This window comes from Bufo bufo, chromosome 1, assembly GCF_905171765.1.
Source record: "Bufo bufo chromosome 1, aBufBuf1.1, whole genome shotgun sequence".
Taxonomy (NCBI): Eukaryota; Metazoa; Chordata; class Amphibia; order Anura; family Bufonidae; genus Bufo; species Bufo bufo.
Window position 1 is genome coordinate 281,150,496 of NC_053389.1, and position 12,649 is coordinate 281,163,144.

Here is a 12,649-nt window from a genome sequence, read left to right on the forward strand (position 1 = left end):
TCAGTTATTTATTATATATTTTTATTTTACAGGGACATAAGTAACAGGGCAGTGTTTGCTCTCATGTCAGGACTCCATATACACATTCATAAAAAAAAATTATAATAAAGGATACATTCCACATTAAAAAGGTTGGAGGCTTCTTTTTTTCCCTAGGGCATAAAATGGCGGGAGGAGACCAAAGCATCTAGGCCTGGAACTCGCCATTAATAAAAATAAAACATTTGCTTCGGGTATTCTAGACGCACAGTAGAAATACTAATTACAATGCATTTTATGCCTCTTTTTTTTTTTTTTTTTTTTTAAAGTGAATGTTATTTACACTTCATTCAGCAAGTCAGAATCTTTTTATTGAAGGTTATATACTTGGTTTCTTGTACAGAGACTGTGTGCAAATGTGAACACATAACAGGCGGCCATTTTGTCAGCCGATTTAATATCCGTACCAAAAAAAAAAAAAAGAAATTCCCAGGTAACTGCTGACATCTCAGACACATTATATTACCTGTGACTCCAACGAAGCACAGCAAAGATGATAATGCACACTGGTTTGACCCCACATGGTCACCTTCACTATTAAAGGGTAGGTATCACAAGCTCTTACCAAAGGTCCAACTTTGCAATCATTTTTTATTGTTCCAGAACACCTAAAATGAGAGAAGTAACTTTGCAAATGGTCTTAATGTTGTGTTTTGTGTCTGCACCTCCTATGCAGACTTGTGTCTCCATGGTAACAGACAACAAACAAACCCTTTATAGTCTGATCCTGCAGTAATATACTCCTCTAAACGTCTCCATTTTACTAACATACATTTTGTAGATAAGCAACACCTAGGATACAGACTGATGGCAATTTGAAGAATCAGCTACACCGTTTCTGTTACCTTGGAATCACAGTCCTGCATTGAAGTGGTATAAGATTTCAGTTAATGCCTCAGTCACACATCAGTGTTCGGTCAGTGATTTCAATCAGTGATTTTGAGCCAAAACCAGAAGTGGAGCCTCCACAGACATAAGGTATAAGGGAAAGATCTGCATCTGCACCTGTTCTCGGCTCAAAATCACTGATAGAAATCACTGACCGAACACCGATGTGTGAATGAGGCATAAGACTTTTTTTTTTTTTTCTATTTTAAATGCACTGAAGCAATAAAAAATGGTTGTGAAGTTGGTGTTTCACTGTAATGTGTCTCAAATCAAATTTGCATGCTAATATCCAAGTTAGTAAGACCCATACCTTTGCTTACGTCTCCATTAATGCACAGAAATTGAAGTTTGAGGTCGAGTATTTTAGGAAAATATCCAATTTTATCGATAATCTAATTATGTGAGCACAGTCTGAAGATTGTCAACTGGACCAAGAGAACAGCATCACATTTAGAATATTAGATTTACCTTCTAAAGGCCGCCCCTGCTCTTAGATTTTCTGGTGAAGGCCATATTTGTTACGTTAAGAGAATATTAATTGGGTTCTTCTGCAGTCTTTTTTGGGGCGTGCAGGCAAAAAAAAATGCAGTTGGATATTCACTGGAATGTCCAATGCAGCTATAAACATACCTGAATAGTGAATATCATAGCAATTGACAGATGCCACAATACCACAACTAAGCTGAAGCAGGAATGCATAACCAATGAAGAGTCAATGGCTACATTCCCCCGCCAGGACAGAAGAGACAGAGGGGATCCTCTTTAAAGGTGCTTAGGCTTTGCAGAAATGGAAGCAATGAGGACAAACACTGGTCAAAGAGATTCTCACAATGCTGCAGTTAAACAACCCACACTAAAAGCAAAGAAAGTGTCTGCAAGGGTTAAGGTGTCCATATAAGCCACAGCCCACAAATTTGGTCACGTGTGGAGAAGTGGTCATTTTTGAGGATTACTACATTAGCATTTTTTATTTTTTTTGTAAGATGTTGACGTCTTGAATAAAAGTTTTAAAAGAATGAAAATGTGACATATCTGGCACAATAATTGTATACATAGGCATCTCTACAGCCGTTTACTGTACAGCTGGCTCTGAACATTGCCATGTGGAAGCTATGAGCCAAGAGGATCTCTGCAAGACATGGAGAATATAGGAAGATGATGTAGCTCATTCTCAGGAGATAGGAAGCCAAGTGCTAGGCATCTCATTGCTGTCCATTGTTTATGAGAGACATGATGCTTATTTTCTCCTCTGCCTCCTCGTTCGACTTGGGGGCTACTCCTGTCCCCAGCCCATACAGGCGTCCACAGTACTTGGCATCATCAATATGGTCCTCAAAAAATAGCTAGAAAAGAGCAAATCACACCATTTTGGTACACAATGTAAACAGTGGAACAAGTCTAAAGTGGTGTTCACACTATATGATGGTATACAGTGTATGCCAGTGCATACTCTGAATGTAGCCACATGCCTTTATTGATCCGAAGGAGGCCAAAACAGCGTCCTTTTGACCTTCATTGGAGTGGTAAGTGTACTTTCACACTTGCGGCAGGACGGATCCGACAGGCTGTTCACGCTGTCGGATCCGTCCTTCCACTATTTCGCCGTGCCGCCGCTCCGTCCCTATTGACTATAATGGGGACGGGGGCGGAGCTCCGGCGCAGTACGGCAGTGCACGGCGAAAGGCCACCGGACTAAAAGTCCTGCATCTCCGACCTTTGAGTCCGGCGGCCTTTCACCGTGCCGGAGCTCCGCCCTGTCTTCATTATAGTCAATGGGGAAGGAGCGGCGGCACGGCGAAATAGCGGAAGGACGGATCCGACAGGGTGAACAGCCTGTCGGATCCGTCCTGACGCAAGTGTGAAAGTACCCTAAGTGCGGCAAACTTTCTTTTAACAATACAGGATCACTTAGGGACCCTCTTTTTCAATATTTTTTTGTTTAACAAAAGGCAAATGGCCACCATATGGCACTGCATGGCTATACAGTGCTTTACAAAGGGAGTAAACCTCGGGGACTACTCCCAAAATGCACATCCAATCCAACATATGCAGACATTGCTATGCAGTCTGCCTGTGTTGCTAACTCCATGGCCAGTTAAGATGCAGCACATCAGCATGCCAAGAAGTTTGTTATACATGAGAAATACACTCTGGGTGAGATGTAACCTACTCCAGCAGAGTACGCCAGGATAAGATACCCAAGCTTGCTGCGCCTAATTTAGGACGGCATGCAGTTTGCGCCTTTTTTTTCACCCCAGTTTTCTGGTGTAACCTAATGATAAATCTGCCCCTTTAACTACCAGTAAACACGAAATATACCCACTTCTTTCATACGGAAGAATGCCATGCCGGTTAGAAGAGAGTCAGACCCTGCTTGATGCTGTCGACCAATCCTCTGCAGATCTAGCTGATCGGCCACCTCTTGCAGACCACCCTGTACACAAGAGTATTCAATAAAACATACGGCTTCAGACAAAAAAAATAAAGCTCAGTGGCGTTCATTAGTCAACCCTCTTGTGAACGACACATGAGCAAACACTGCATATCTAAGGCAAAGTTCACACACTGCATTAACAGCAATTTTATATCCTACCTTAAGATTTTTGCAGCTCTTCATTAAATATTTGACATCATAAATGGATGGGAAGAAAAGATTTAATATATGGAAAAATTCATGTTCCTCCTCTGGAAGCCGAGAGTCTGTTAGAAGCTTCACCATGTATCCAAAGTCATAGCCGCTGCAGAGGACAAAAACAACCTTCAATTCCAGGACAAGAGTAGATGAGGTCAAGACTATAAAACAGAAAACCGCCACAAATTGGTGGACAGTATGGGTATGTTCAGATGATTAAGATGTGACACCAAAAATCCACATTACAATGCTGGAGTATAAGGGTTACAAAACCCCATTCAGCAGAATTTTCAGCAGCAAATTTCCAAAACTGACGGATCCCAATTATGTTGCAGATTTGCAGCGGGTGAAATCCATGGCAGAAAACATTCTTAGAATCTAATCATACCTAACATGAAACATATAAGGAGCAGGGGGCATTCACAAAATAATGCTTTTACATTACCGGATCCAGCATCCACTACCCACTGACTAATTGTGATAGTGATCTGGACACATTCTGGCAGAAATGCCGGGTCGGACAAATACCGCTTTTTTTCCCAGCCAACAGCTGAAGAAGAGCCTGCCAGATTTAGAAACGCAACTGAAGTTTTTTTTTTTTTTTTTTTTTACAGTGGTTAGATAGAAAATTCTCGAAGGATTGGCCAATATGGAAACCCAACACGCCAAATCCTCATTTCCCTGACATCTGCTATCAGGGTAAAGACCAGAGCAATGCAGGCAGCGTTTTGGTGTCCGCCTCCAGAGCGGAATGGAGGCTGAACGGAGGCAAACTGATGCATTCTGAGCGGATCCTTATCCATTCAGAATGCATTAGGGCTGAACTGATCCGTTTTGGGCCACTTGTGAGAGCCTTGAAACGGATCTCACAGGCGGACCCAGAAACGCCAGTCTGAAAGTAGCCTAAAAAATCAGCTGCCCCGGAACAATGATTTGCTAGGGGGAAAAGCGATCACTTGTCCCCATACAGAGTAGGTGACTGCTGCATGTGAACACAGCCCTCATCTCTAAAGATCAGGCAATTATTGGGAACGCCTGCTTATTATAAATGATCTACCTGATCATCAGTCCGTGTAAAAGAACCCTAATCAATGAGTTGGAAACACCCCTTTAACACTGATACTGTATATGCTGTAAAACCCTCACCTGTGGAATGACAGCCACTTCACATTATCACACAGAACCACTCCAGAGGTCATGAGTAACTCTGCAAACGTCAGAGTGTCGATACCTTCATCTTCATGCTTCTGGAACTGAAGGCCGGAATTAGCCAGCAGATCAATGGAGTCCTGAGAATACATATCTTCCCTGAAAGATGCAAGATAAAATGATGAAATTCCATGGCACTATGCAGAACTCTCTAAAACTAGGTCCAGAGGCGGCAGATCACATCCCCCACAAAAAAAAACATCTGTGCTGATTGGCAATGGGTGAAATATTTGTTGAAAATGCACAACATCCTCTTAAAGTTGTTTTCAGCCCATCTGCAGCTGCCACGTTTATTTAGTAGAAAGTAGCTGGCTAGGAACGGGCAGACATTCCCTTATCCTTATGGCACATTTACATGAGCCGACTGAGCAGTCCAGGAAGGAACCATTTTCCTTGCTGATAATTACCTGTTCAGAAGAGGAGAGAGCTGCATTTACATGCAGCATTCACCACCACAGTATGGGGACGAGAGAGGACTATGTACGTGTAGTATACCACGACCTGGTTCAGAACCTCACTCAGGCTCCACAATTATATCCACATAATCCACTCAGTCATATTAGTCTTATTCAAAAGGTTATCTGGGAGGTATAAATAATACTCGCTCTTTTAAAGCTTTGCTTGTATTTTTCAGTCCTTTTATTCATATAAATAAATCGCTATAATGCATAGTAATCCTGAGAGCGCTGAGCTGATTGCTACCCCATGGTGGGTGACGTTTCAGGGGTCACACCCCTTTAATCATGAGTGTCTGTGGGTTGTAACCATGTGCTTTAAATACAATCTCTATCATCATCATTTCACAATTACATATATACCATATTTTTCGCTTTATAAGACGCACTTCCCCCCCCCCCCCAAAAGTGGGGAGAAAGTGGCCGTGCGTCTTATAAAGCGAATAGACATAGGCGAGCGTAGCGGCATGACATACGGTAAACAGGGGTGTGATGCACTCTCCACCCTTGCCGGCCCACCTCTCCTACTTGTCCGCGGATCTGTGCCGCTTGCGATGCCTGGATGGCGGCTTGCTTCTGTCTCTGCCCCCGGCTGCTGTGCTGTGTGTCTGCTAATAGCCCTGGGACATCTGCAGTTACGATCCTCTCAGGGCTCGCTCCAGCCTCCCTGAGCCGCCTACATACACCCAGACCACACTCTCCTCTGGCAGGCTTCCCCATCTCCATGGGAACCTCCAAGGGCTAAAGTGTAGTGTCGTGTCGGATCGGAGGTTTACGATCGCACAAACGTGATCCTACACCTCGAACTAAGGGCCTATATATATTTCTTATTATTATAGATTTCCCATCCCCAGTCAATCTCTATTTCATCATGGTATCCTATTTTAATATGACATATCATATGCATAGTGAGTACAAGAGATAAGAGATTACTGCTAGTTTTGCAAAGTCGCACTGCTAGGCGCTGCTGCATACACTTTATATGTGATGGCTGGGCTGCTATAACTGGGGCCCAATGTAATGGGGTCAGATCCCCCCATAACAGAGTCATCCACAGATCCCCATAACAGTGCGCCATACACAGACCTCCCATTAGTTCAAAACCCACCAAAAGCACACCATTTGGTTCAAAATTTTTATTTCCTCCACAAAAAGCTAGGCGTGTCTTATCAGGTGCGTCTTATAAAGCGAAAAATACAGTAAGCATATATAAGTTAATAATGAATATATGTAAATATGAAATGATGATAATGGAAAGAGATTGTATTTAAAGCGCATGGTTACAACCCACAGGCACACATGATTAAGGGGGCGTGACCCCCAAAACATCACGCAACATGGGTTATCAATCAGTTCAGCGCTCTCAGGATTACTATGCATTAGGCTACATGCACACAACCGTATGTGTTTTGCAGTCCGCAAACAAAAACTTATGACATCCGTATGCCATCCGTTATTTTGTGTGGATCCATTGTAACAATGCCTAAAATGGATCCGCATCCTATCCTAACGGAAAGGACATGGAAACAAACAACGTTCGTGTACATGTAGCCTTATAGCGATTTATTTATAGGAATAAAAAAACTGAAAAATACAAGCAAAGGTTCAAAAGAGTGAGTATTATTTATACCTCATGAATAACCTTTTGAATAAGGCCTCATGCACACGGACGTTGGGCGGCCGTGGCCGTATTGCGGCCCGCAAACGGCGGGTCGGCAATCCATGACCTTGAATGGGTCCGCAATTTCGGAGATGCGGAACGAAGTGACGGAACACCCGAAGCACTACGGAGTGCTTCCGTGGTGTTTCTTTCTGTTGTGCCGCACCGCAAATAAATATGACTGACCACGGACCCATTCAAGTTGAATGGGTCCGGGCCGCTGCACGGATGTTGCCCATGCATTGGGGACCGCAATTGCGCTCCCCAATGCACGGAACGGACGCACAACGGCCGTGTGCATGAGGCCTAAGACTAATATGACTGAGTGGATTATGTGGATATGTTGTGCCATTCCTTTTTTATTCCTTCTAGAAGTTATAAATGAGTTTTTCGAGTCTTACACTGGCAGCAGTGGATAATGTCATACTGTGCAGGGACACATCCCAGCTGGTAACACTCAGCTAGACCTTCTTTGCAAAATGCAAGCAATTTATACATAACCACCAGAAGGAATACCAAATGAATGGTACGAGAGGTTACTTGTCCTCGTAACCTCTTGAGCTTACATGCTGGACTTTTAGCTTAGTAAAGCAGGAGCCCGCACTGCTCAGCTAATCCTGGCATAGCACATTGTTACAGAGTACCCATGTGCTATGCCAGGATTTAGTAAACCTCGGGGGCACAGGCAGGAGCAACAATGTGCACTCCTGCCCGTAACTCCATTCTCTGCAGCCCCATTGATAAAGTTCAGAGTCCATAATCCGTACACCGCTGAGAAGTCAGCGATGTGGAGAAAAGTGAATTTAAATCGCGCAGGAAAATCAGGGCTTTAGGGGTGAATATGTTTGCTAAAAATTCTAAATTAATAAATAAAATATATTAGAAAATTATTTGGGCATTTGGGACGTTTAAAGAAAAAAAAACGAGATTTTTGTAAAACTTACCAGTAAAATCTCTTTCTTGCTCTTCATTGGGGGACACAGAGACCGTGGGTATAGCTATGTCCTCTAGGAGGCGTTGACACTAGTAAAAGCTGTTAGCTCTTCCCCTGGCAGCTATACCCCTCCAGCCTGGAGAGAGAGCTTCAGTTTGTGAGAAGCAGTAGGAGAAGCAAGTAAACCAACTAAATAACGTGGAACACCAACTATGCCAAGAACCCAACTAGGTTCTAACCAGCAACAGCCACAACTGTGGCCGAACAACAATACTGGGTGGGTGCTGTGTCCCCCAATGAAGAGCAAGAAAGAGATTTTACTGGTAAGTTTTACAAAAATCTTGTTTTCTCTCCTATATTCATTGGGGGACACAGAGACCGTGGGACGTCCGAGAGCAGTCCACAGGGAGGGAAAACCACAGACCCATGGAGTAAACGCCCCTGCAGGCAACTAAGAACTGCTGCCTGCAAGACCATGCGGCCCAAAGCAGCGCCCGCCGATGCATAAGTATGCACCTGGCAAAATTTTGTGAATGTGCGTAAGGAGGACAGTAGCCACCTTGCACAACTACGCGGCCGAACCTTGAATCCTCAGATCCCAAGAGCGCCCACCGCTCTGGTGGCGTGAGCAGTGACACCGAAGGGCGGAACCCTGCCCCGGGTGCAGTATGCTTCAGCAATTGCAGACGTGCAATTGCCACCCTGGAGGCCGCCAATGCCTTGCGAGGACCCTCTGGGATGATAAAAAAAAAGAGGGGTCCGTACGCCGGAAGGAACTGGAGGATGGCAAATAAATCGTCAGAGCCCTGACAACGTCCAAATGGCGTAACTCCCATTCCCTGTGGTGTGAAGGGGAGAGACACCGCGATGGAAGGACAATTTCATAATTGAAATGGAAATCAGAGACCATCGTCGGGGAAAGGAATGGCCAGAGAACCGCTTATTCCTGTGAAGAACCAGGAAGGTTCTCTGCAAGAGAGCGCCCCAACCCGGACACCGTCTGATGGATGTGATAGCCCCAAGAAAAATCTACATTCCAGGACCGGAGTTGGAGTGACATCTCCCGCAAGGGTACAAGGGGAGAACTCCGGAGCACTGAAAGAACCAAGTTCAGATCCCAAGGCGGTAAAGTAGGAGGGTACAGAGGAACCGTATGTGCCATTCCCTGAAGGAAGGTTATTATGGGCCCCGGGTGAGTCAGAGGACGCTGGAAAAGGATAGAAAGCGCCGAACCTGACCCATCAAGAAACCAAGGGCTAAACCAAAAACACAGGACCGCAGGATCCACCCCTGCAAAAGGGAAGCGCTGCCTGAATGAGGCATGTCCAACCATAAGCCAAGGAATCAATACATTGGATAGGCAGAAGTAGAGACGATATGAGAATCACCGGCGATGGAGTTCCATCAGCGCCCGTGTATTGGCGGTGTAGCAACGCTGCTTGACGGAAATTTCGACCCGACCAAGATGAGAGAAAAAACTCCTGCCTCGAGGAGGAAGAATAGAAGGGGTGTTCCGTTCCAGGAACGAAACTCCATCAACAGTCGTGGCAGCACCCCCGCTCAGTCTGGCGTGGTGAGTCTCGTAGTCTAGCCACGGAATGTGCAGTGAAAATACATGACTACCATCGGACTGACATGGCAGTCATTAGTCAAGACTTGAGAGGTAGCTGCAGATACGGGTAGTACACCCAGGACCAATGGGTAGGATTCACCTGTAGAGGAGAATATGGAAAACGTCACAGCCCAGCAGTCGGTCCGGAACGAGACTGGAAGAAAAAAAAAAAAACAGAACCAATACCCTGCACCAGCATAGATGAGGGGAAGTAGTAACTTAGGAGCTACCAAGGTTTGCGGAATGACCGTGAACCCTGAGCCAGAGCAGGAAAAAAACAGAAGGAAAAAGGGGGCAGAGCGAAGCCCATTCCCCATCTGAGACTGGCACTACACAGAAGTAGCCACCGGATGATAGTGGCGGCACCATACTCCGCTCAGGGAGGAGGCCATGCAGTGTACGCCACCGAATTCGGCGTTAGAAGAATCCGTCACCTGACGAAGGAGCAGTGCAGGAGGAGCCAGAGTATGAAATGGCTACTCCAGGACCCCCGTACCGTAGGAGCCGCAGCGTGCCTGCCAGCACAAACTGAGGGGCAGACTAGAGGAATCCGGTAGAAGCCATGGTACCATAGTGTCTCAGGAAAGGAGAGCTAACCTTAAACACTCCACCTGGGAAGGGCGTCGAACAGAAACAACCGCCAAGCCAGCGTCAGGGTAGAACCCCTACCTGAGGGAATGCCACACTGCATCGACTGCGAACGCTAGTACCAGCGTAAAATCCGCACCAGCGGAGGTGAACATGCTGCAAAGCTAAAGCAGAGTGCCAGCACAACCACTCCCCACATCAGGAATAGTGGATAGAGAATATAGAGTCAGTGTGACACTAGACTCACTGGAACGTAATCACAATATTACGTGCCATGGTGTACGCACTACATATCGTTGAAGACACATATTGGAACAGTGGAGGACCATGGAGATTGGGGACGCTAGGACACATGAGTGACGCTGAGCAACCCCATGAGGAGAGAGGTTGTCATTTTCATGCCCCAAAACGGCACCGAAGGAAAAGGACACAACGTGGAAACAGCCACAGTATCCACTGGCGGCACCGAAATACTATTAGAAGAAGAGTACAGGGCACCAGCGTATATCGATACTCGTTACGCTCCACTTGTAGAAGAAGCTAAGGCATCAATAGCCGTGGCGTAGTTGAAGTGCAACATCCAAGATGTGTACTCATTCCCCACGGTAGTGAATCACTTGTGGAAGGGGCAATGTTGCAATTATCCCACTAATGATAGGGGGTAATGCTTGCGGCAAGCACTGCACTCAGTGGTAGTGCAAGTACTCCACCATTAAGGCTACTTTCACACTAGCGTTCTGCTGTCCGCTCGTGAGCTCCGTTTGAAGGGGCTCACGAGCGGAGCAGAACGCTTCCGTCCAGCCCTGATGCAGTCTGAATGGATGCGGATCCGCTCAGACTGCATCAGTCTGGCGGCGTTCAGCCTCCGCTCCGCTCGCCTCCGCACGGCCAGGCGGACAGCTGAACGCTGCTTGCAGCGTTCGGGTGTCCGCCTGGCCGTGCGGAGGCGTGCGGATCCGTCCAGACTTATAATGTAAGTCAATGGGAACGGATCCGCTTGAAGATGACACCATATGGCTCAATCTTCAAGCGGATCCGTCCCCCATTGACTTTACATTGAAAGTCTGAACGGATCCGCTCAGGCTACTTTCGCACTTAGAAATTTTTCTAAGTTATTAATGCAGACGGATCCGTACTGAACGGAGCCTCCGTCTGCATTGATATGATCGGATCCGATCAAGCGCAAGTGTGAAAGTAGCCTAAGAGTGGCAATGCAGAAATGCATCTAGCAGGAACTGAATCCAACTAGAGAGAGTACACCTCTCACAGAAAAGGCAAGGCATAAGGAGTGTCCCGTTTCAATATCCCACCTATGTAAGGGGGTAAGATATACAGTAAACACTGAACCAGGGATAATGCCATAGCTCCATCTATGGAAGAGGCTAATGCATACAGTAAGTACTGTCCCCATTTGGAATGCAGTTCCGCCACCTACTAAAAGGGGGAACGCCTACTGCCGGCACTGAAAAGTTCTAGTTTGGCTAGACCCCAAAGGAGGGAGGTAATATCCAAGGGAGTACTGCATCCAGTAGAAGTGGAAATACTCCGCCTAAGGAAGGGGGTAATGCAGACGACAAAAACTGCTGGCTACTGTGGACGCCGTTCTGGAAGATCGCAACGGATTCGAGTTAGAGCCCAAATCACAGATTTCCCCCCCCCCCCCCCCTCGGACCGAACCTCTCCAGGGATGGAAGGGTGCGTCTGAGCGGGACCCTTGGGGGTGTGCAGGTGACCGAGGAGTTGTAGGCCACGCCGGTGGGGATATATCAACAAACAACCCAGAGGGTGGAGTGGGAATCCACCGGATTGCGTAGGTGGAGCTTATCAACCAAACGACCCCGGAGGATGGAGTGGGAACTTCCAAAGGTTCTCCATTGGATCGTGCAGGTGGAGGGTTATCAACCAGACCACCCCGGAAAATGGAATGGGAAATTCCAGAGGTTCTGCGCTGGATGGCGCAGATTGATCTCATCAACCAGACGACCCCGGAGGGTGGAATGGGAATTTTCAGAGGTTCTGCACCGGATCGCGCTGGTGGCGAATTATCAACCAAACGGCCCCGGAGGACAGATTGGGAATCCAGAGGTCCTGTACTGGAGTGCACTGGAGAACTATCAACCACACGACCCAGAGGGTGGATTGGGAATACTTCAGCTGTTCTCCCTGGATCTGCGCATGTGGAGGAATATCGATCAACGACCCAGGAGGGCGGATTGGGAACTATGAGATGTCCTCCTTTGTCCGCTATAGGACACAGGCCCAGCCTGGTACCACACAGACAGGGTGGTCCTGCGGTGAAGAAGGGGGCCGTATGAACGCACCTTTTAATTATATATATATTAAAATAAAAAAAATTTAAACTAGGATGCCCAGCGTCAAGTGGGCAGAGAGGCAGGAAGGGGTTAAGTGGCTGGGCCAGAAGGGGTTAAGCTGTTTTGAGGACCGGGGGTGGAGCCTAGCGGACTTGTGGGAGAGGGAAAGTGAGGCGGGAAGAATTCACGCCACAGCGCACCCCCACACCCTGTCCAGAGATGTGATTAACCCCCTAAGTGCCCTGACACAAGCGGATCGCATATGGGGGAGTGAGGGACCTCCTCCGCTCCCTTCCTTGCCTGACGACCGGTGCCTGGTC

General features: G+C 46.7%; 1 protein-coding gene across 1 annotated transcript in view; it reads right to left on the bottom strand.

Annotated features, from left to right (window-relative positions):
- Positions 1 to 1,042: 1,042 nt before the first annotated feature.
- The window catches only part of CNOT8 (CCR4-NOT transcription complex subunit 8), a 30,312-nt gene continuing 18,705 nt past the window's right edge, over positions 1,043 to 12,649 (bottom strand). The window contains exons 4-7 of the mRNA XM_040440094.1: positions 4,706 to 4,867; positions 3,521 to 3,665; positions 3,251 to 3,361; positions 1,043 to 2,270 (exon numbers count right to left, since the gene is read on the bottom strand). Coding sequence (XP_040296028.1) covers positions 2,130 to 2,270; positions 3,251 to 3,361; positions 3,521 to 3,665; positions 4,706 to 4,867 — 559 coding nt within the window. The 3' untranslated portion in view covers positions 1,043 to 2,129. The remainder of the gene's footprint in view (positions 2,271 to 3,250; positions 3,362 to 3,520; positions 3,666 to 4,705; positions 4,868 to 12,649) is intronic.